Source organism: Haliaeetus albicilla, chromosome 12 (genome assembly GCF_947461875.1).
Source record: "Haliaeetus albicilla chromosome 12, bHalAlb1.1, whole genome shotgun sequence".
Classification (NCBI taxonomy): Eukaryota; Metazoa; Chordata; class Aves; order Accipitriformes; family Accipitridae; genus Haliaeetus; species Haliaeetus albicilla.
In genome coordinates, this window is record NC_091494.1 from 37816964 (window position 1) to 37841188 (window position 24225).

General features: G+C 35.4%; 1 protein-coding gene across 16 annotated transcripts in view; it reads left to right on the plus strand.

Annotated features, from left to right (window-relative positions):
* STXBP4 (syntaxin binding protein 4) overlaps positions 1-24225 on the plus strand; it is a 76218-nt gene that overhangs the window by 30233 nt on the left and 21760 nt on the right. For 13 of the 16 annotated variants that reach the window (XM_069799208.1, XM_069799206.1, XM_069799211.1 and 10 more), the window contains 4 exons: positions 2549-2725; positions 4762-4878; positions 5407-5456; positions 6607-6740. In XM_069799208.1, the coding sequence (XP_069655309.1) occupies positions 2549-2725; positions 4762-4878; positions 5407-5456; positions 6607-6740 (478 nt within the window). Of the gene's footprint in view, positions 1-2548; positions 2726-4761; positions 4879-5406; positions 5457-6606; positions 6741-10624; positions 12132-14596; positions 14682-21308; positions 21350-24225 lie in introns of those variants that run through there. The other 3 variants (XM_069799216.1, XM_069799215.1, XM_069799217.1) reach the window with 3 other exon arrangements.

Below are 24225 nucleotides of genomic sequence, written 5' to 3' on the forward strand. Positions count from 1 at the left end.
TAACTGTAGAACTGGGAAACCTGATGGTATTGTTACCCTTCGTGCCTCCCTGCTCTGGCAAACAGCTCTGGTTTGTCAGAAAGTTTTGCTAATTCTGGTTCAGTGTAGATAATCTTTTCATTGTAATGTAAGAATCCATTGTTCATTAATTATTCCTTTAGGTCTTTCACTGTTGAAATCTGGTCATACTTAGTCTGCTATTACAGAGAAATTAATATTCAACAATTGGGTTTCTGAAAAAACAATGGAGGAGTAAAGGCAATTCTGGATTATAAGAGATTAAACCTTTATCTCAAGGAGGTCTTATTTCGAAATGAAGACCTCCCTTTTCATTATAGCAATTTTCCCATGACTTTTCTGATGTCAGTTTATTTCAATAATTCCTATGTGTGCATTTTTAAGATGCCACTCTTTGTCAAAGCCTCTGTGTTCTTTTATATTAGTCAAACTTAATACCAGAGCATCTTCTCTTTTTTGTCTGCAAGACTCTTTTTCCACCTCCAGCCTATTACTGAGGGATACCTTTGCTACTGAAGACTACCAAATCATCCTTTGTATCAGTAAGGCCAGCTTTTCTGGCTGTTGGGTCACATTGTTTGTTACCGGGGCAAGAAAATGTCATCTACAGAGGCAGTATTTTTGACCTCTACTTCTGTAGATTCATAACTTCTTAGAAGCCCCTGTGTTCTCCGAATTGTTTCTAGGAAAAAGAACTGGTATGAGCTGCTTGCAGGAGGGGTGGATTGTTCTGGGGGTCTTTCAGTGAGTGCTTTCAGCAATGACCCCTTGAACTGCTTTTAGTGCTGTGCAAACAGACAACTGTAAAACGAACTAGCCGAGTAACAGAAAGGCATGCAGCAATAAGCTGTTGACTAGTCTGTGTTTCCAGGTGGAGGTGATCGTCATGTAGAACAGGCTCATCTAATGCTTTGTGCTTCCAAAAGAAAAAAAACTAAAAATCATTATACTTGCTGTCAAATTAAAGGTTATTTAAATTTATCTCTTATCACTTATGTTCCTGTAACAGAAACCTCTAAACTATATAACACCAATGTCATCTGTATTCACTAATGATGTTGCTGTTTGCTACATGTGTGGTTACTTTTTCTAATACTTTATTTTCTAAGACCAGAATGTCCCTGGCAATCATCTAAATCGGTATTATATTGGAAAACCATTGTAAATATGAGGAAGATGATGCCCTATATATATGTAACAGTGTACAGGTTAAAAGTAATCTGAAACTGAGATTGGTAGATCATTTTACAGAAAAAACATTATAACAAAGTATAGAAGAACCTGACTTGAAGGATAGTGACTGCAGAGAACAAATGCTTCTAAGTTAGGAAATAATAGAAATAAATCTGCTTCTGTAAGCTTAACTGACCTCTCTAGAGATTTATATTATGACACCTGTTAAAAATTATATGAAATTTCTTCCACAAAAATAGGAAGATTTGGTCATTTAGGTTTTTCAGAAATAGTGATTTCAAGCCTAGTTTCTAGAAGGTTATTTCCTACTTATCGTAGATTCATAGTGTGTTTCTCCTCTACCCCTACCTGTTTCCCTTCTAGTCCCATTCCCAGCCTTATAATAATAATAAGGTATAATAGGTAGACTAGGAGTAGGATATTCACCTAAGTGTCCTTAGCTGAGGAATTCGTCCAAAGAATTTCTAGCTCTGTGAATTTGTATACTTAAAGCTTATAACTAATGATTCAGAAAATTCATATAAAGTGACTTTTTTCACAGATTAATAAAAAGCTAAGGGGAAAGATGGTTTACTGGTTTTGGTGCCAGTGAGCCTGTATGTCTACATTTTTAATGAGCAGTTTGTTTTTTTCCTAGTGTAAACTCATCTGTTGTCCAGACCTTTAGTTTGACTTTCTAAATTTACAAATCAAAGTTAACTTGAACTAATATTCAGTAGTAAAATGAACTGAGCAATATCCTTCTTGAAATGAGGTTTTACATTGAGGGATTACTTTAGCTGAACTAAAAGCTAACAGTTTCTAATTTCCTGTTTTCCATACATTATTTATATATAAATTCTATATAACACTTTTCTGTGATAATACAGGATAATGATATAAGAGAAGGAACTAGGCAGAAAAATAAAGAACAGCACTTATTTTGAGAACAGTGTGGACTGAATACTTACATTAGTCCCTCTACATGGTGTGCGAACTCTGAATTGAGTGTGAATTCAGGCAATAATAAAATGAAATAACATCTCATTAAAGTACTTTTTTAGTATAGAAGTGATGGGGCAGATTAAAAGTATCAGGTGCATTTCTGTAAAACCTTTCATTCAATTAGATTTACAGTAATTGTAGAATTCGTGATTTAATCTGTTAGGAAAATTATCTCTCTCTGTAAATACCTGTTCTTTGTTTGCACATCATACGCTTATAAATTAGCAATTGCACCATCTGACCATAAATACTAGAAGGTAGCTCTAATGCCAACTCCAGTACTTTTGAGCTAAATCTGTACTTCTTTGTTAGCTGGAGTTGTAACTTTTCGGCTAAATTCTATCATCTATAGGAAGCCAAGGCAGCAGTAGAAGAGACAAGAGCCCTGCGAAGTAGGATTCATCTTGCAGAAGCTGCACAAAGGCAGGCTCGTGGAATGGAGATGGACTATGAAGAAGTAATTCGCCTCTTAGAAGCTGAAATTGTAGAGCTGAAGGCTCAGCTCACTGATCATTCTGGCCAAAATAAAGTAAGCAAAGCAGTCGCCTGTCGTAGTTACCATGGTTTCCTTGCTGTTGTCATGTATCTTGTTTTCATTTTCTTTTCATCTGCTTTTCTAAAGTAGGTCACTGTTTGTCTTGTATTATTCAATAACTGGAATGATGTGTAGTGAAGGGGGTAATGTGAAGTGTGTGAGTCTTCCTTTATCCAGATATCTTTGGGCTGGAAAAATAGGAGCTAGAAGCGTATGTGGGTCATAGGTCAAAATGGCACATCTCAAGCGTTAAAATATGGAATGCTTTCTGGACTGCAGATACATTGTCTTTAAAGACTATACGTATATTTGTATGTTTCTGTTAGGCAAATAATAACAGTATAAAGTCCAGTACTGTTCTTAGGTAAATTTAGATTTAATCAAGGTAATCATTTAAATGGTACTAACAGTATCCTGCCTCCTATTTTAAAACCACTTCATCTCCAGTGAGGCATTTCAAAACATGCTAAGAAATAAAATATTTGAGGCACTTTTAAATTTTTCCCCATAATTGCAGATCCATTTTCTCCACACAGTTTGGCATTTGTGTGTTTACCTTGGTTTTCTCATGAAAAATGGATATGCATATGAATTGATGAAGAAAGCCTTCTGAAATGTTGCTTTATTTCATCATGAGAATTAATTCAATATTACAAGGTATTAAAAGATAAAACCAAGCTCTATGGTATACAAGCTTGCAAAGAAGCAACATAGCAAGTACATGTAGCTCCCAGGGAGGAATGCCTCTCATCTAATTGTGTGTGTGATGAGATGACTCACACTAGAAGTTCTTCTTCCAGAGCATCTGAGTAAGATGCCCCATCTTTTATGTCAGGTATTTTTGCAGCACTGTTTTCTAGGATTTGAATAAATATAAAAATTTAAAGAACTTCAGAGCATGTGGGTTGCTTTCTTAGAGATTTGTTACCGAGATGCTAGCTTGAATTCCTGAAATTCTGAGTGAGCACTCGAATATCTCAGTTGAGATGTGATTCTCTGCATTTCTTATTCAAAAGAAGCAGTATCAAGTAGGTACCAACTCTATAGTATACTCTTTTTAGTATGAAAGAGTGAGGTCCCTCTGAAGGTTTACCAGCTCCTTCTCCAATAGTGGACAGCAAGATTACCAAAGAAAGGTGTTTTAATCAACAGATTCTTTGACATTCAGAGTGACCATGATTCTGCTGCTTTGTACAGTGTATACAAACAACTATGTCTACTCATTTGCTTGAAGTAAAGATAATACGTAGGTTTTGCTTGTTTTTTATAAGAGTTTTATGGTAGGTAATGGGCTTTCAGAAGAGATCGCCTACAGTGATGTAAAAGTTTATTTTTACTGATAGTGACATTTTCTTAATTTTGGAGAGTATTTTGGTCTAGATCTTCTGTTCAGCAGCCAACTTAGCTAAACAAACATGCCCATATACATGTGAATACTTTACTTGTGATCCTCTCACATGAACAGTGCCAGGGGCTCAAGCTGAAACCTTGAGCCTCCAGAACTTGATCTAATGGGGCTCACGTTCTCCGTAGCTGAAGTACAGAACGATGCATAACACTAATCAATAGGTTATATAAGTGCATGTAGAGAAACCCTAGGGAGTAATTTTTCTCCAAGATATGCCATAATTACTCTGTTGGCCAAAGGATGTACAGATGAAACTCATGGACTGAGTTTGTTCACATGCTGATTATTTATGCCACCCTGCTGACAGATACTGTCACCATCAGGTTGGTGGTTTTGATCCATTCATGAATCAGTTGAAACGGTCTTAAGTTTTAGCCCTGTTACTGTTGTTAGCCGCCTATTTCAATTTACCTTTTTATCATTTGCCAAAAATCTGTTGCAGTTTGGGAGCTGATTTACTAGCAGATCAGGCATACCTGCCTCAGGAGCAGCTATGTTTTTCAGAAATGTAGAAAAGAGTGCAGGTTAAACATTTCAGAAATCCATTTCAATTCACACCATATATCTATGTGAGCCAAGGGAGAAAATGATTAGAATAAAAGCCTTAAAATATCTTTCCCAGGATAACATCCAAGACTTGAGAAAGAGAGTTACAGTGCTTGACTGCCAGCTGCGGAAATCAGAATCAGCTAGGAAGACCTTTGAGGTGGCTACTGAAAAATTGCTACAATTTGTAGAGGTAACTTTGACTTTCATTTCTAGTGATTTTTTTTATCTGGAAAAGTTCTGTGTTGATGTTTCTAAGCAATAAACATAATAAACCGACTATAAACCAGTTTGTAGAGATCCTTTCATTGCTAGAAATAAAGATGGTGTATAAGTGTGCAGATCTATGTAGGAATTTACTTAATCTTTAAGTTTTGCTGTATACGAAACAAATGAAACTGATCAGATGATTTTTTTCATCTAATTTTTCACAAACTCATACCAATTTCTGTGAAATTTCCCAGAGGAGAAAGGCAGGAAAAGTAATATTTGATAATATTTTGAAATGTTATGAAACAAAAAAAGTTATGTTGTTACATTTATTGCATTTAAAGGGGTTATAGTGTTTTAGTTTTTACTTTTACACTTCTAGCTGGGAGAGACTAGACTCTTTAATTACAAATCAAATCCCCCACACCCAAATAGAACATGCAATAATAAGGTGTTAACTTTTTGACTGTGTCGATTTATAAATTGTTAACTTCTTGACTATGACCAACAGGTTGTGCATGAAATACTTTCAGATAACTCTACTTCCTCGACAGTTTTAAGGTAATGAAATGGCATAGTTATTAATATTGAAATGGCAATATGAATGTTGAAAAAGTCTACTATTGTTTCAAAGTTTCCAAAAACTGTCTTGTAGCTATTTTTCCTGTATTTTTTGCTGTATGTTTCTGAGTGTCATTTTATTGGAGGAGAGGGAATGGCATGAATTACAAACTAGGCTTTCTGGATGCAGCTTCGTTAAAAACCTCAGAATCAAATTAAAACTGTTAGTAATTACATAGCTATGGTTGTCTGGATGCTTCCATAAAATAATTGTAACATACTAAGGATTAGTTAGAATTGCAAGGAACCTTAACAGTCAGTTATAATTTTTTTTTTTTTTTTTTTTTTATTTGCCCAAGAAATTTTGCATCATCATTAATCCAGTAGCATATAAATAAATTGATAACATGTATACCCATTTAAGTTGTATTACTTTTCTTGTTTAAAAATGTACCTAGGAAAATTCAACAAGATTTAGAGCAGCCTTTGGTCCTTCAGAATATCCGCATGATTGTGCCTATATATCCCAGATAGCTTTCCATTAATATTTATGTAACAGTAAAGTAAAGCTCTCAAGGAAATCAAATTTATTTAAGTGAAGTTAGCTGGGACTTTATTTCAAAAAAAACCCTGCAGGATCAGATCATCTATTATACTGTAGATATCTGTGTTCTCACATGCTAATCCTAATCAATTAAATGCAGTTCCCTGCACTGGCACCACACAAGAGCAATGTTGCATGTTTTATAAAGTTCACAGACTTTATTTTAGTAAATGGATTGAAATATAAAACACAAAGCTAAGGTGACGAACTGACTCACTAACAGCGTAAAAGATAAGAATTGGGTCCCCTAAAGCTGTGTCCCTTCTTAAATGCTAATATGAAAATTACTTGTAAGTTACTTTCCTGACACCCACTGAGTTCTTGACACTAGGTTTTGAGACATGAATGTTGTTTGAATTGAACTTTCCTAATACCTTTATTGTACAGACAGAACTGCTTCTAAGGCAAACTCATCAATTTGGTACTATGAATCTTTTTTGTTCATACAATGAGACCAAAACCAATCTAGAAATACAAAGTTTACGTTATTAAAATAACCATTTCTTTCATAATCGTACAAATAAACACTCTTTTTTGTTCTTTTAGTGACAGAAGAACAACATTGTCTGCTAAAGCACTTCTTGCACGGTTGGGAAGGATTGGACCTACTGTCACAACAGCTCTTGCAGCAGAAGCGAGAGACCTTGCCAAGTCTGTCCGTGCCATTTTGGAAGTAGATTGTGAGTCAGTGTGCGTGTCTTCGTGTGCGTGTCTGCATGTATACACATGCATAAATACTTCCTTTCTTCTGTCAGATGTTGTGGCTTTAGCATCTTGCTTGCTAACTGAGAGTAGCATGTTTCAGTAATCACCATGTGGGCTTTTTTTCCTAAATGTGGAAGAAGGATCCTGAGTAGAGGTTCTGTTTGGTTTGGGTTAGGACTGTGGTATAGGTAGGGGATCCAGAGTCCAGTGTCTTTCAGAATGGTGGAAGACCTACAAACACAGGGAAAGGGCTGCTGCTGCTAAAGGCTATCCCCTTTGTTTTTCTAACCCTAACCATTACCATAACCTAAACTTACCCTACCCACAGTCAGAGCCTTCTCCTACAATTGGACTGTTTTCATATGGTGATTTGGCCACTTTTCTGTTGTATGCTTCACCCAGTAGAATTGGTTCACTGTATTATTTTTTCATTTCATTCCAAGATTACAGAGCTGTCTTAATTCTAGCTGCTTAAGATTTAGTCAGTACTTCCTAGGACTGATACAGAATGCAGAATGAGGAAAAACTAGTATCTGTTTAGAGTTAGAAGTGGTTTTCCCTATTAATACCCTTAAAATAGTAAGTGCATTTCCTCCTTAGCTTTAAGCAGATATCCCAGGATAGTTTATTGCATGTGTTTTACCCGTGTCAAATGGGTGGAATAATAATGACCTTATTTAAGTAAGTTCGGTATATTTTCTAATTCACTGAGGGTAGTGGAATAAATAATAGTGAGACTTTTACAGAAAATATAGAGAGTAAACAAAGAACAAAAAAGTAAATTAAATAAATCTTTGTAACAAACAGTGTTTTGAATTATAATGAAGTCACAAAATATTTTTTGGATCGTAAATACCCAATGCATTTTTCTGGAAGAATATTTCCTTATCTGGTAGCATGTACGTTGTTTTGTTAATTGTCGGTTGAAAACTTCTTCTGTTTATATTAAGCCAAAGAGAGGAATTTTGTTCCTCTTTTACTAGCTTTTAATAAGAATACGGTTGTTTAATAAATCAAGAAAATATTTATTCTTCTGAGGTTTAACCTGGGAGTAGGTAGACATTTCTGAAAAGACCTAATAATTCAGAGGTACACAATGCATTTCATCCCATTCTAGAAAGGCTGACTGGGCAAGTGATAAGTTCTATGCAAGCTGAAATTAGTCGCCTGTTACAGAGTGCAGTAAAGCCAGTGGATGGTATTGGAGACTTCAGTGATTTACTGCCACAGAGCAGATCATTTAGAGATCTCTCAGTGGATTCAATCTTTCTTTTCACTTTTGTTCTTCTGTTTCCCTTGCCTTTTACACAGTCTCTTTACTTTTGGGTTCAACAGGCTTTTTTTCTAGCAAAGACCTCATGAAAGGAAAAACGAAAGTGTAATATTAAAAATATTTTTGGTTCTGTTAATAGCATTCATCACTCTTCCAAAAACAATATACCAAGGACTTTCTTGTAGTTCAAGATCGTCTTGACCTAAACATTAGGAGGAAGAAGTCAGAAGTAAGCGTCACATGGGATTCTAGGGACTTGGGTTTCCTTGTCTCAAAAGACATTACCTGAAACTCATTGAAACTCATTGGTGGGAGTATTTTCATTTACCTTAATGGGCTTTAAACAAAAGCAGTCTAAGTCAACAGGATTATGGAATATAAGCTTTAATAACTCAGTATCTTAAACCACACAGATATAGATCCTTCTTCCAAGATACGAAGGATGTATCAGAAGGAGAAGATTTCTTCGAATTTTTAGAAAATCAGGGCATTATTGTTAAGGATTTTTAAATGTGAGTTTTGAAGTCAGGAAATGCCCTTGAGGAAGCAAATCCTCCAGAGCTTTCAAATCTGGTATCAGTTCATTAGCAAAGAAGATAGATATTTTTATTTAAAATTGGATGCGAACTGGCAGAATAAATCATTCATAGCACCGGAGGACAGTGCAGGTTCAGTGTCAGTTCAGTGTGCACCTTCATCAAACTATAATTAGAATATAAAGTTAGTCCAGGGTACATTTTTTCCTGGAAAACTTAAAGCAGAAAATTAATGCCAAAATGAGGAATATGAATATTTCCAGAATCATGTAAAACTAGAAGAATTTCCTGACTGTAATGCTCTATTTTCATACCGGAATGTGTACAAAATGTTATTCTTCTGAATTTACAGGAACATGTATCAAAATGTCTTAATGAAGATTTTATTGCTGTAGGGAGTGAATGTAGCCTGCAGTTTCATTTGGAGATACATGTATATCCTCGGGTCATTAACAGAAATCTGTTCCCATTGGTAAAAATTATGCTAGTTCATGAGCAGTTACTGTAATAAACTGCATGCAGTTAGAAATCTAAGAAACAGCTGTGGCTTATTATATGATCCCCTGTTCAGATCATTGAAATGATTGTGTATTTTGATTGTATTTACCTATAGTTGAGCAGCCATCTCAGTTCTAATCCAGCTTAGATGGACTGATTTGCAAAAATAGAACAGAAATGGCCTGACACATTACAGGAGTTTTTGGAAAGGTGAATTATGGTTGACAATAATCATTGAATCAAAGATTTGAATAGCCTTTTTACATTGGTTGGGAATTAATTTAGAAAGGGACTGAATAAATGTATTTGTTGAGGAAATGTTTCAAGATATTAAAAATGTCTTATTTGACATTATTTATGCAACATTTATTTATTACATCACTCTATGGAGAAGAAAGCAAAATAAGAAGATAAAAAAATTGTTCAAAAGTGTTCAGAATATTAGAATTAGAGTTACTGGTGGAAGCAAAAAGAGTAACAGTGGCCAGGAGAGAAGATAATTGGTTTTCCACCAATGACAGTGGTACAGTTCTGTCACATTGAGTTGTTTCTATCACACTACACAGGAAATTGTGCAAGGAAAACTTTTAGTTCTAAATGCAACTGAATTGTAACATGTGGTTGTGTCAAACATAATAGGTAGGATACATGTTAGAAAGCTCTGGAGCCACAGCAGGGATCCATTTTATGAACCCGAGAGTTAAAAATAGCTCTGCAGAGAAGGATTTAAAGATTGAACGTCATCCTTCTGAGTTCATTCTGATTTGGAGAGTATTACAGATAGATTTGGGCTCTGACGAGCTTGTGTATGAGATTAAAGCTTTAAACCTTGCTCGCTTTCTCTCTCTCTATTTCTCTCAAAAAAAGTAGTTAAGGCAGAGTAACTATTTAATAGCATTCTGTCTGCAGTGCTCTATGCCAGATTCTCACAAAATGTTTCCCATGTGATCTTCAGTTTTCTTGCAGATGGGCTGTCATAAAAAGGGGGCTCTTGTGTATGTAGCATTTTGTAAATATCATACATCAAAGAAGAAAGTATAATGGACATTACATTGCAGACTGAAGGTTTTCCTGTTTTCTGGAAAGATGTCCACAGCATAATAATTTGTTAATGAATTCTTAGAGAATTGGAGTTAATATTTTTGAAATTGCTAAGTGGATTAAAATATATAGCTGGGCAACCATCGTGATATATTTTACCTTCTAAATAGAACTTCTCTTTCATTATTTGCTTCATTTTGTACAACATGAAGTAAAGGAGCCCTAACCAAAATATCTTTTCGATTCATTTAAAATACATGTGAAATAAAGTCTCAGTGCAAAGACAAGGTTGTGGAGTGTTCTTCCAAAAGAATACTGCTTCTCTTGTTAAAGATCATCCTTGACAACTGGGTCAAAGTGACATATTTATGCATTAGCCACACAAACTGTCCTCATCCTCCATAATAGCACGACATTTTGCCTGGGAGAAGAGGTTTAAAGAATTTTAGTGTATTCCTGAAGATCTCCAAGTACATATTGCCTTGTGATAATGCTGCAAATAGGTTTTCAGCTTTGTAGGTTGAATGACAGATATGTGAAGTCAGTTTGGCGATTCTTCAAGTGAGGACTCTGTTTGGAGAAAAAAAAAAAAAAAAAAAATCCCAACTTGTTTTCCAGTGCTTACTACTACAAGATCCTCAAGATCCAAAAATGCAAATAGGAAAGTAATAAACAGAATAATCAAGGTCATCCCTTGAAAGATTCATCCTTCATCTTCTTGAAAGACTGTAAGCTATTTTTAGACATTAAGTCTTGAGAGGCCTTTCTGCCTTGTAGAATACAAGCATCTCCTGAAGACATAAAATTACTTTCATCATACAAAGGATAATAATGCCTTAGTGAAAGAACTGTAGCACTTAGTACACCATATGGTGCAAATCATGCTAAAAAGAATTGAGAAAGCATTTTCTTCTTTTCTGTTACAAAATTAGAAAAGAAATACACTTGGTACTGGTAATGGCCAAAATCTGATTAACCCTGGAACATACTTATCTCTTCATAAAAGAGCAGGCAATCGGCATTTTGAAATGTGCACTAGCATAATGTAGCTTTCAAGTATTTTGACTGCTAATTTCCTCACTCTGCCTCTGAAATTTCTATCCAAAAATACAACCTTGCTGTTGTTGATATAATCCCAGTCATCAGTATCCATTAAATGCTATGAAGCCTGCTTCTCTGCTCAGCAGGAACTCAAGCAGTGCACCTTGAACTATTTTTTCCCATCATGTTCCTTTAATCTGTTGTCAGCCTGGGATCTGACACATGGCAATCATGCTGAAGTTCACTAAAATGGTCTCCAAATTAATATAGCTTCCAAAAATCCCACTTACCTTACTGATACTGATCTTATTAGTCACTATGCACTTGATTATGAAGATCCTACAGGCAGAATTTTAGTTGCCCAGTTTTTGTATTCATTTTCCTTGCATGCTGACTATCTATAGAAAGAAGGCAATGGAGACTGCTGGTGGTCAGCATCCATTAGTGCTCGTTCTCTTGATAGTTAAGTTGCTTTTGATTTTTGGACCACAGACAAAGTCTTACATCTCAGGCATTAAAAGCTGAAATATGGAATCTATCCATTTTTTTCAGTTTAGGTGTTTTTTAACTATGTTATGGTCAATTGCCAAAACCATTCCATATTCAGCAAAGTGTTAGTTGTCCCCTCCCATTCTTTTGACAGTGTGGGTGGAACAAAGTTAGAAGGTAGAGTAGCAAGTCTTCGCAAAAAACAATCTGCTATTTTGAGAAGAGCTAATATTGTTAAGTATTTATATTTCTTTTATTTATTTGTTGCAGCCCTGGTGTGTTTGTTTATTACAACAGAATTAATGCTGTATACATTATTACTATTTTGTTCTTGAAATTAAAGATGCAACAGTGCTATAATTTTGTACAGGTAGTTGGCTGTAGTTCATCAGGAGAGCTCTGAAAAAGTTGACATGTAAGTGTGGGCTGTCCCCCCCACCTTTTCAGTTTATGTCTGTACATCAAAATCCAGATTTAATTGTAAGATGGGTAGGCATACCCTGGCTAACTGACTTTTGTTAATTAGGCTAGTGATATTAAAGGTGCAGAGGCTGAATATCAAAATATGAGTCTTCTGTTGACCCCAAGGATATTGCCTGATTGGTAGCATTTGCTGAAACTCATTCTGTCTTTTTATGTTTTTAGTATCAGAAATAGAAAATTATTTCCTGCAAGATCATCTTTGTGGGGACAATTCTGCACTGGGAGGATAGCATACTTCTAATACTCTTTCAGCTAATAAACTAGAACTGTACCTTTTCTTCCTTACTGGAAGAGCTGCTTGGGAAGGAGCAGCATAACGGATAACTAGAGAGATAACTCTTTGTATTCATTATTCTGGCAAGGCCATAAATATTTCAGTGAATTACTGAAATCAGAAATAGAAGAGACCTATTAAATTATATAATGTATATCCTGAATGCATCTGAACAGCTCCCCTTTTTAATAGTTTTTGACTGGCAAAAGAATTAAATCTTAAAATCAGCGCTGTATGCTTTAAAGATAAAGAGGTTATGTTTGTTTGAAAATTAAACATTTTCTGAGGCAGTGCTTCCATTAGAAAATATTAATTTGGTGAAACTAAAATCTATTTTCTTTGAAACTTTCAACAACTAAAGAGGTGAGTTTTACCAAAAGAGAATTTATCAACTGTTTTATCCAGTGGAAAATTTCAGAGTTTTGCTAGTCCTGAAGGTTGAAGATTTTTTTTCTTCAGAACAAAAATACTTAATGGGAGGGTAATTTCATTTTTGTAGGAAGTAATAATATAAAGTTATTCAATGAACTTCTTACTGTTGAATCTTTTCTAAGTTGACATTTTGAAAAAAAAAAAGATAAATTCCGGAATCACCATCAGTTACCAAAAACGGTAATCTTAGAATATGACCTGGTCATCAGTGGCTCCATTTACTTGCAGAATCATGCTGAATTTTGAGCTCACGGGGACTGCTGTCTTTTGCTGCAGAATATTAGCACTGTATTCCTCATGTAGCATCATGGCATTATACCAAACATTGTCAACTTCTCAAGAACAATGCTCCAAAATTGATTTTTCCATACACAAGAGCAGGACTTAGGTGTGCCTGTAGCATGTCTTTCTGGCCTCCACTGAGTTCTGAAGGCAACATGAGACATAAAACCTCTTCCTTATATAGTTGAAGCATCTCCCAGTTAGTCTTGAATTTGGAATTTAGTTCCTTTCTTGTTTGCTCAGTCTCATCTTGTAAAGGCAACTTAGGTCAAGATAAGATAGAGCAAGAGAGGAGCTTCATGCTGGTGCTGAATGCATCACTTGACCTAGTCTCTGCGGGGCAGTGGTTTTCTGGTTTCCAGCTCTGCTCAGCAGAACACTTTGTGGGAGCTAGGGTCAGTTGTCTTCCAGTTCAACATGTGCTCGGGATCGTAGGTCCCTGCTATCAACCACACACTGTGAGTGAGTGACACTATGCAGAAACAGTGGCTACTACACAAACTGATAGTTTGTCCAAAAATTAAAGTAGCAAGAAATTTCAATATTATTTTTGATTAAATTGCAGACTACCCACATTTCTTTACTGATCTGAAAACTTTGCTAGTGCAACACAGGAATATAGTTTGGGAATTGAAATAAAACTTAGTAATTTTCCTTTTACACTTAATTTTAATTGTTCCAATACATAACATCAAATACACAAGATGAGCTTTTGCCCTGTAATATAGACATTGCTGAATTTTTGCCTCGTTCTAAAAATGAGAATGGTTCATAAAAAGATTGATAGCTTATCAGCAACTCTTTAGACACACTGCAAATCAGATCACAATGAGAAGCCCAAAGGTGAACAACTTATGTACTTTCAGAAAAATTAAAATTCAAAGTTGCATAACAGGCAAAATGGTTTCTGTAGTCCCTAGGAAAAGAATCCAAGCATATTTAATACAATTTTACAAGGACACCATCTAGAATTTAAAAGCTTATTCTACATAACTGTTTACTGCAGAAAGACTTTGAATTTTCTGCAAATCATTTAAATTTCCAATCTTGCCTGCATGGTAAATAAGAATGAAGAGTTGTAATTCTGACAGTGTTCAAGAACTGTTCGAAAAGGAAAATCTGTCCAAGAATTTTAAAATGTTTCGTTGCAACAGAAAGGAAGCGTTCCACTTGATAAATATAATAGTGTACAATTCTTAAAATATTTCCAATTTAAATTAAATTAAAATGAGTGTGCTTGGATATTAAATTAAAAATGGAGCACTAGACCTGTGAGACAAGTCCATTCTTGAATCTGTAAATCTAACATGATCTACTTTATTTCCATCATTTGTACACCTTGATTAAAATTATTATTATTTCCATTTTAAGGAGGAATTTGAGCCATGAAGCAGCTGACTTGCTCGTTCATGGTGAGGTGGTGGTGGGGAGGCAAGGATTTAACAGAAGTCTTCTGAATTAAATATTTTTTTTTCTGACTAGGTGTCATATCTATAGGAAATCCTGAAAGCAGCTTTTTTTTTTTTCTTCCTGGATAGTAACCTACTACTACTAGACTCTATTACAATATAGGTAATATTCTTCAACATTCTTGGATAACTGTCAGGTTTGTTAGTGATTTATAAAAATACTTTGTTTCTGTTTTACCATCACTGTGTGTTATATTTATGCAGTGCATTTTCACTGAACAAAAATATCAGTTGGTGCCTTGACTGTGGAACAGTGTCAAGTAGCACCTTTACACTGTCTTACCCTCTTAAAGGTTTCATTAGAAAAGGAAAATGACTAATGAGGAAGCATCGACTTAAGAATAGAGACAGCCAGCATAGGCTCCATTAAAGTTTTCTGAAAAAAGTTTTACGGGTTTTGGTTTCTTGCCTTTTTTTGTTGTAGTTGCTATATTTTTGGTACTATATGTTTGATGTTATATTTCAGTGCTGCGTACTTGATCCAAAATAAACTTTTAATGCATGGTTATCCACATCTTTCAAAGTAATTTAGAATTATAGCTGTGGTTTCCAAGCTGTAGTTTGTCAACAGCCACTGAACCACAAAACTCTTGTAACTGATTTACAGCTTGTCTACAGAAACTTAGCATTTTTACATTCTTTTCAATTACAAGATTCATTATGATAATCTGTGAGAATTTTTGAGGGTGGGTAGTAATGACTGACTGAAAACAACTTGAGACCACTGAGCTATAGCATCATGTCTGCTGAAATAGCAGTATTTAAGTGCATACCTGTACTTAAAAGCAGTACCTGTAATGTTACATAAATAAGGCCTGTGAAGCCAAATCAGGGTTGAATAGTTTATTAGAAAGGTAGTAGACAGCAAAAAAACTTCCACAGTTTCACCTTTGGCTGTGGTTTTGTTGTTGTTTTTGTTTGGTTTTAGTATTATTATTGGGGTATGAGTTCAGGTGCTATCTGACAAGCCTAAAACCCCCATATTATAAAGCCTGTTTCTTTGGCCAGGATTGGTTTTGTTTTACAATAAATACTTGGAAGGAGACAAGTGAAGAGTTGTTCAGTACATAATGTAATTAAAATGTATTACTCCTGTGAACATAAAACATAAAAATGCCTTGCAAATGGGAAGCAGAAGAAATGTCTGCGTGTAATGTAAATTATGCAAAAGTTTAGAAAACTCGCACTCAGCTAGTACTTTCCCACCAAGGAATCGGAAAAGATTCGGCTAGAAAGGACCAGCAATTGGGTAGCGCATCCACCTGCCTCCAGCAACATGAATTATATCTATATTAATCCAAACATGTATTTGTCTAGCATATTCCACAGCTTCTGTAGGCTAACTATTCCCATCTTTAATTATCTTTGCCACTAGAAAGCTTTTCTTTTGGCCTAAATCCTCCTCGTTGCAGTTTAAGCCCATTACTACTTGTCTTCATCCCTATAGTTATTGAAAACACCCTACTACTTTCCTGTTTGTGGCGGCTTTTAACATATTTGAAGACCATATCATGTCTCCACTCTGTTTTCCATTCCCCCGAATAAACTGATACCAGTTTGCTCATTTTTTTCTTACAGAGCATGTCTTCTAGCCATTTCATCACCCTTGTATTTCTCTGAATTCTCTCCAATTTGTCAAAATTGTATTGAGTTCTGTAGTTGAGATCTTCCTGTGGGAGACAAAAATGGAATAAGTTTGTTCGCTTTAATATATAGCACACCAGCTCTTATGTCCACAAATGGTGTTCCCTTTCTCTGATAGCTTCATGTTAGCGATTTGTATTAAGTTGGGGCTTTGCTGTACTTCAGAGCCTTTTCTGCTGAACCAAAGGCTAGCTAGACAGACCCCTCTTGCTTTTGTGCAGCTGATTATTTGCTCCTGGAGTAGTACTTTACTTTTGTCTTTATTGAATTACACCGTATTTATTTCAAATATTTGATCCAGTTAGTCAAGCTCTTACAAAATTATAATCCTGTTTTTCAATGACATTTCAAAGAAATGTCCATTTACAGATGGGTTTTAAATCCTGAATTACCCCTGAACTTCCCTTACTTGGACTAAAACTACATTTTGTTGAATGTGAGTGAGGAATGACATTGTTCTCACCTAACTGGTCTTACTTGTGGGTATTGTTGCAGGACCTAGAAATTAGACCCCACTTGTTTAATTTGGTGTCTGAGAATCAGAACATTACAGTAATTGCGTACAAGTAGAGAAGCTGTATAAAAGGTGACACTAATAAAGACAGAATAATTTTATAACCTGATCAAATAAAAAAAATATTTAAAGTATCAATGATGAACAAGTTGCTACTTAATTTATTGGCGATTGAACATGTATCTTATTCCCAATGTTTCACAGCAAGGAAAAAGACAATTCAATGTCTAAAGCCTGAATTTAAGACAGTTCTTTAATGTGACCTAGATTTCAGAACTCTGTTGTTGCTGCTAGGAAAGCAATTTATTCTCTCTCCATTCACTTCCCTTTAATGAGAAAAGATGAGTCAGCTTTTGAATAGGCACTGTCTGTACTGACTTTCAAATCAAAACATTTTAATAATGAAAAACAAGTAAGTGATATTATTATACCTTAAAATGCAGATGAGCTAACAAGATTATTGCAGTCTCGTTAGTTTAATTTCCAGTATCTCTGAAGGAAGACTTCATTAAAGAGCAGACCTTTAGAAGACTATGGACTCGTTTAGTCCGTACCGTGTCCCCACTATGAAAAAATTAATTGACTTTGTGCTTTTCCCATACAAGTTGTTCTTGCTCTTGGTAGCTACAGAGACTGAAGTCAAAACTCTCGAGAACTAACAATTTTACTGGATGGTAAATGCTTCCTAAATTGTCCCTCTATTAATTTCTGTTGACATAATGCTTAGAATTTTGGTATATTAATCCTTAATTATAGTATGATGTTTTGACATAAGAGGGGAGGAAAAAAGCTTCCAAATCTTATAGCATGGAGATGCAAATTGCTCACAGTCAGAGGAAACACACAGATGAGACAGGAATTGAACGTTGAGGTCTCAATCCCAAATCAGTGTCTCAAACTCAAGGCTGCCCTCCCTGTTTTGATTTGCAAGCACAGTTCAGACATAGTCAGCTGGTTACGAGGAGAGGTGGGTAACCTGGTGTCTCTCTGTGGGTATGTATGTCTGCACACCAGCCACAGAGCAACTGTCTCATTATTTCAGGTACCAAAAAATAAAGCAACCATTACAGTATGGAGCTGAACCAAAGGAGTTGTGCATACTTTTGTGCAGTTAATGCTGAGTTAATTTTCTGTGGCTACACAGCTATGAGAGCGCTAGATTAAAGCTGGCGGGGGGTTGATCAGACCTTTGTTTCAAATGTCAGTGTATGCTAAAGCTATCAGTGCTCATCTCGTCTAAGAAGGTTGGTATGCTTTTCTGTCAGTTCCTTCAGTTGTCACATTTTTTTCACTTTTTTTCAGTAGGTAGGAGTGAGAAGCTGAGGGCTAGCAGAGTTACTTAGACATATATGGTGCACAAATGTGATAATTTAAATGGAAAGAAGTACAGAGAAAGTTGATTGCCAAGAGTGATATAGGAAGCTTTTTAAAAGTATATTATAAAGAGAATTTGCAAGAGGAAAACATAATTGCTTGGTGCTTATGAAGGAGACCTAAATGATGTATAAAATGTGCATAAGCCTCATACTAGATCTACTACCTCATGCCATAAAGCGTGTGGATCATTAACTGGAAGTTAAGGATGGAGGTTTTGCCTTGCATTGGTGATTGCTACAGGTATTACGTTAGAATCCTTTACAGCTAAGGTAAAATAAAGTACGCTAATTTAGGCACACGGCGGATTTTTTTTCCCCTTCAGATTTATAATAAAAAAGGAAAGGTATCTATCCTAGTTTCTAAGAACTTTTGACACTATTTTCAAAATATGCTGACTTTAAAGTCATGTCTTTCTGTAAATAAAACCCTTCCTTTATTTACATGTAGCTACAGTAACAGACTAAAAGGATATCTTGTATTAATGTATTTTTACAATTCTGCTTCAAAAGGAAAAAGCATTACCTTGGTCTGTACTTACTGAGAAATGAGCTCAGCAGAGCATAGTTCTGTGTCTTTCAATTGTAGGTGGTTGATGCCAGCCCCTTGTGCAGTTTAATTTCATCATCACTGAAAAAAAGTAAGATATTACTTAGCAAGAAAGGCATATCATGTAATACTATTGCTTTTTAGATCTCAGACAATTTCTGCTCAATTCTAATTTTAGACAGTCATTTTAATTTGTTACCAATGAATGCTTTCTAATTAAACTTATATTTAACAATCACATGCGTCAGTGAGCAATGTGAGATGACAGTGATGGAAGTGGGTGGATAGCACAATAGATGGTGACAAGAGAAGTTGATCCAGTAAGAAAGGAGGAGATGGATGAATTCCGGAACAGAGTAATCAGGGGAGCAAGAGAGTAGGGAAACTGAGGAGGAAAGAAATGGTTTAGAGCTGGGCCATACAGTGAAGTATTCTAGGCTGTTCCTAATTACCTAGTCCTGGTGGTGAATGCCCTGTGTGCAGAGGCTTTTATTTCTGGAATAAGAATGTGTTATTCCAGATTCTTTTTAATCAGCTGAAGGTGGATTGTACCAAATCAGAACAAGAATGTTCTCAGAGAGTACTTCTATGAATTTAACTTTTTTTTAGACTATGTGGCATTTGTGTAGAATTCCCCAGTTATGGGCCATTTCTCTAATTTTATAATAAATAACATGTTTCCTGACTTCTCTTCAGCAGTTTGAGATTTGTAGATATAAACAAAATGAATTTCATAACTTATGCAAATATTCCTCAAAAATTACTTGTAGTGTATTCAGTCAGCAATGGAAATAATAATGTGTTCTTGACCAGTCACAGATAGACAGCATCATGTTAATAGTCAATACTGGAAGACTGTAGAAAAAAGCCTGCAATTAATTCATAGGAAGGAATTTTTTTTTTAAAGCTGGATAAGACTGAAAAAAAATGTAATGGGAAGCATGCTTACCATTTTTAAGACCTTATCAGGGAGCGCTAATACCTACATGATCCTAGAGTGCTGTATTTCTCTTGCTGTGTCACTAATTGAGACTCTGTTATTGCAGCCTTTAACATTAAAATAAAATAAAACATCTTTTTGTTGGCAAACTAAAGCAGATGGGAGCCACTAGAGGATAAGGAGCACTGGTATGATTTTTTAATTTTTTTTTTTTCTTTGCAGCCTTCTCTGTGAAAGAGGTAGATTTCTGCATTCTGCAGTTTTCTGATTTTCTATATTGCCTCCACCTTATCCACAGATTCTTCAACCACAATAAACAAAAGAATTTGGGGAGATTGGTCACTGCTTTCTTGTGTATTTTCACTGGACAGCCGGTAGTATTTTAGTAAGAAGCAGTGTAGGTGAAAAATACAAAAATAATTGTCAGATAGTCAGTGTGCTAAATGCATTTTTAAAAGACAATAATATGAGCCAGTAGATTATGCAGACTTTTTGTATTTGGTCAGAATGACCAACTCCTCTCTGCTTTTATTATCCCTTACCTTTGAGGGCTTTTGCTTTCCTGACCTAATGGCTAAACAAACGTATTACATTCATGACTAAAATAGCTATAGTGTTGAAGGACATACTGCTTAATGGTATCTTGGCTTTCTCAAAATTGATTGTTGAGCTTCTGACTATCAAAGCTGTGGTATGTGAAAAGGCATTGTAAGCCAAATGTGATACATATTGATTGTATTATAAGCATATTGAAATGATAAGCTTGTTTTTCTCAGTGTAAGTTGCTAAAGAATTAATTTTTTCTGAAAGGTGATTACATTACAAAAATAATAATCACTAGTAGTACTTTGAATTCCTTTCACATCAGCATATCGAGGAATGCAGTCTTTCTTCAGCTTTTTGTATGCTGAAAGATGTTCCCAGTTTCACATCAGTAGCTGGTGCAGATGCTCAGATTCTAGCCTGTGACAGTAGGTAATGGCAAGAATCTTCTGTTTTACCTCTGGGCTAAAAGGAGGACTTATCCAAAAGTCGATAGGTTTTTTTTGTTGGTTGCTAGTGGCTTATTTACCTTCCCTGTTCTCACAAAAGTCTGCGTCTTCCCCAGTGTACCTTAGAAGAACAGCTTCTATTTGCTGAAGCAGACTGTTCAGTACTTAATTGGCTGTACTCTTTTTATTCCCTTTAAAAGTCAGAATGTTCTATACTAACATTATTGTGAAGTATGTACTGCAAGCTCTGGTGACTTCTGCCATTTCTGTATAATTGGTTGTACACATTTGATTGCCATCACCTAAGCAGAAGAAAGTATTTTATTGCCCTTGTTAAGTGTGTTGTGCTTATTTTGTACTTTCACTACTAACCTCCTGCATGGATAAAAATGAGCATCAGCTAGATTGTTTGCTTCTCATTTTAATAACAGTCCAAATTGCTTGGATCCTACAGTACCTAAAACTTTATTTGAAAGGAGAATATTAGTCTTTATTTGAAGAATGTGTAGTTCGGGGGGTTTTTTGTTGTATTTCCAATATTCAGCTTCTGAAAAGGTATGTTTTTAAAGTAATGTTTCAGGAGGGCAATTCTTGTAGACACATAGCAGCAACCTCATTGCTCAGATGACTATAGCTCTCACTCATTTCTGAAGAACTTAAGTCCACACGCTGGGCAGAGTTTGTTCTAAATTTGGATTTCCTTATTTGTTAGGTAGGAGAGCAATATGTCTACAGTAATGTCTGATCACATTTACTGACTGAGGTAATTCTTATTTCCTTAAATTAGGCAGTTGATGGGTCATTGTTCATACATTACAATTTCTGTTGTATCCATACTGTTTCTAATTAACTGTACCAAGTTATTCACAGACAAGTATTAGAAGACATTTGTAACAGTTTGTAATTTCAAAATTACCATAAAGATCTTAAAGCTGATTATATAATCCGTTAGCACGAGAAGCGAACTATTTTATAACTCTCATTCTAAACTGTAACTTGATGTGTAATTGTTTTAATAAGAGATTAATGAGTTTGAACATAGATGGGTCAGTTATTAATCATATGATTAATAGGAAATGGGAAAACACAAGGTCATCTTTCACCATGCCCTGAATATCCAAAGTAAGAAAAATATTTTTCCTGAAGCATGGTTTCTAGGAACAAGACTGAAGGGAGAAAAGCCGATCTGCCAACCATGCTCTAAATTAGCGTACATTTCAGTTGCTAGTATTTCCCAGATGTCTCCACTTGAAAACTACTTACTCCATCTTTGTTTTATTAAATTACCAACAACAAAAGAAAAAGAACAATTTCTTTAAAATGGAATTTGATATGTGAAAGAAAGGAATGGAATGTCCCCTTAGCAGAGTATTATTCATAAAATGAAACACATTTGTTTGTGGGAAGAGCACTTGAAATGGGCTAAAGAATAAAGTGGCACACAAGCAAATGCCAGAAGTGCATACTCACTTCTGAAAGCTGCTTTTCTGAACCTGAGTACTTATACTTAATTCACAAATAAGCAGTACAATACAGTATATATTATTGACAGCCTCAAAAACAACAGGCCATTTTATGCCTGCACCCCATTGAACACCCTCAACAAACAAGGCTGGCTATTTCTCCACAAATTTTTGCTTTAGCTGTGTCAAATTGCGTAACTCGCAGAAGAGTGAGTGGTCTTGCATCATATGATACCTCTAGTCTCATATCTGGGATATTCCCGTATTCCAGTAGCACTCAGGAGTCCAAGACCAGATAACTGAGAACCAGCAACTCGGATCTGCAGCTTTCCGTCCTCTTTACATTGCCTAGATAGCTCAAAGAGAAGAGCCAAAGGCATTTGGGTTCTTAACTCACCAATTTTGCATTATTATTGAGGCCACATGAAGAAGGTGTAAGTGTTGGTAAGAGCTGAATTGGTGGATATTGAAAAGAGATCAGAATTCAAAACCTCACTTACCAAGTGACAGAGAAAACTGTTTATCATGTTCTTTAGCAAATCTTGTAAACCAGAAATACTTTTAGAAGGTAATTCCTATTTCTTAAAAAAACTTCATCATTTTTGAGAATCTAATATTAAATATAAATAAATTATAAGGAGGTAAATAAAGCGTAGTTCTGAGCTAGCTCATCCTTTCTTACTTAAAAAAATATGTATAACTGAAAAAGTCAAGCTAGGTAGAAGGATATGTAAAAAAGACATCCTTATTTCTGTTGTTGGTCAAAGAATGTGTTCAGTGTGATACTGAATACTTGTACTATGTGGCTTTTGAATTCCAGCTGATATTACATCCCTTAAGCTTGATACTTTATATTAATTCCAGATGAGGTGGTTTAATGATACAGCCATGAGATTGTTTAGCCCTAACAGGAAACGCATTGTAGCCAGACATCCTTTTTATGGTGGATGACAAAGCTGTGAACGCTGCTGGAAATAAGCTTATGCTTCACAAAAGAGTTTTTAGGGTGAGATTACCACCTCTGGTAGGCAGCTATCCCTAAGCAGTGTTTCCAAATTCATCAGTAATGTTTGTATGACTGTTTATAATGGAAGCAGAGTTTTAAAGTCTGGCCTTAAGGCCAAAATAAGGCACTTAAGGACATACTTATGTTGAAGCATCTAAATAGTCCCACTTCAGCCAGATCTAGATCGAATCCTAGTGAACAGTAAATTTTTTAATAATTCTTACTACAGTCTCTAAATCTCTCATTTCCTTTGAGCAATTTTGTCAGAAAATAAGAAAAATAAAATGTATTTGGACTGCAGTATTTGGGCATTAGGGAAATAACTGTCAGTTTTGAGTCAACTGAATATTCATGCTATGGTATCTGCTTTTATTAGTTTCATCTGCTGATCTCCACATTTCTTTCGCTTTAATATTTTTTAACTAACTTATTGGAAAAAAAACACCCAACTACATTACTGCAGGGTTTCTAGGTTTGATAACTGCCCAGTAAAATGGGGCTTTTTCCTAATATCTGTATTTTCCCCCTTCTTCCCTTAGGGACATACTTTGATTGATCATGCTATGTGCCGCTTTTATTGAGGGAGAGTATATGCATTCCATCTTGGAAATAGTAGGCAAAATCCTCAATGTCTGTCGCTTCATACAAGTTTATAATTTGGGCTGATGCTTATCTTTCTACTTACTGCAACCAACCAAGTATCGATGCTGGTGCATTTTCTTTGTCCTGTTAATCCAAGGAGGTGATAAAGATCAATGAGATGCACACTTTATCAAGTATCAGGAAAATTCTGTTTGCCCTAGGGTTTTAATTCCTTTCTGCTTTATGTAATGTTAACTTTACAGTAGTGGTTATCACAGCAGGCATCTCGCAGCTGAGGAGGCAAGCAGTCACCAGGGACACTGCCTTGCTGCTCTGTGACCAGCTGCAACGCTACTGGTATACATACAGCAGCAAGTGGTTCGTTGTTTTTCTTTTTCGCATAGAATTATAGAAATCTCTTTTGCATTAACCCTAATTAAATGCATATACTCGGAACAAAATAATTGTAGGTTATGTATTTTGGCTAACATGCACTCTCTCAGGAGACTGTTTATTCTATTTGGGCTTTTGACTGTCTCCATTTCTTTTGCATGCGTAATTACTTTTGCAGTTTTACC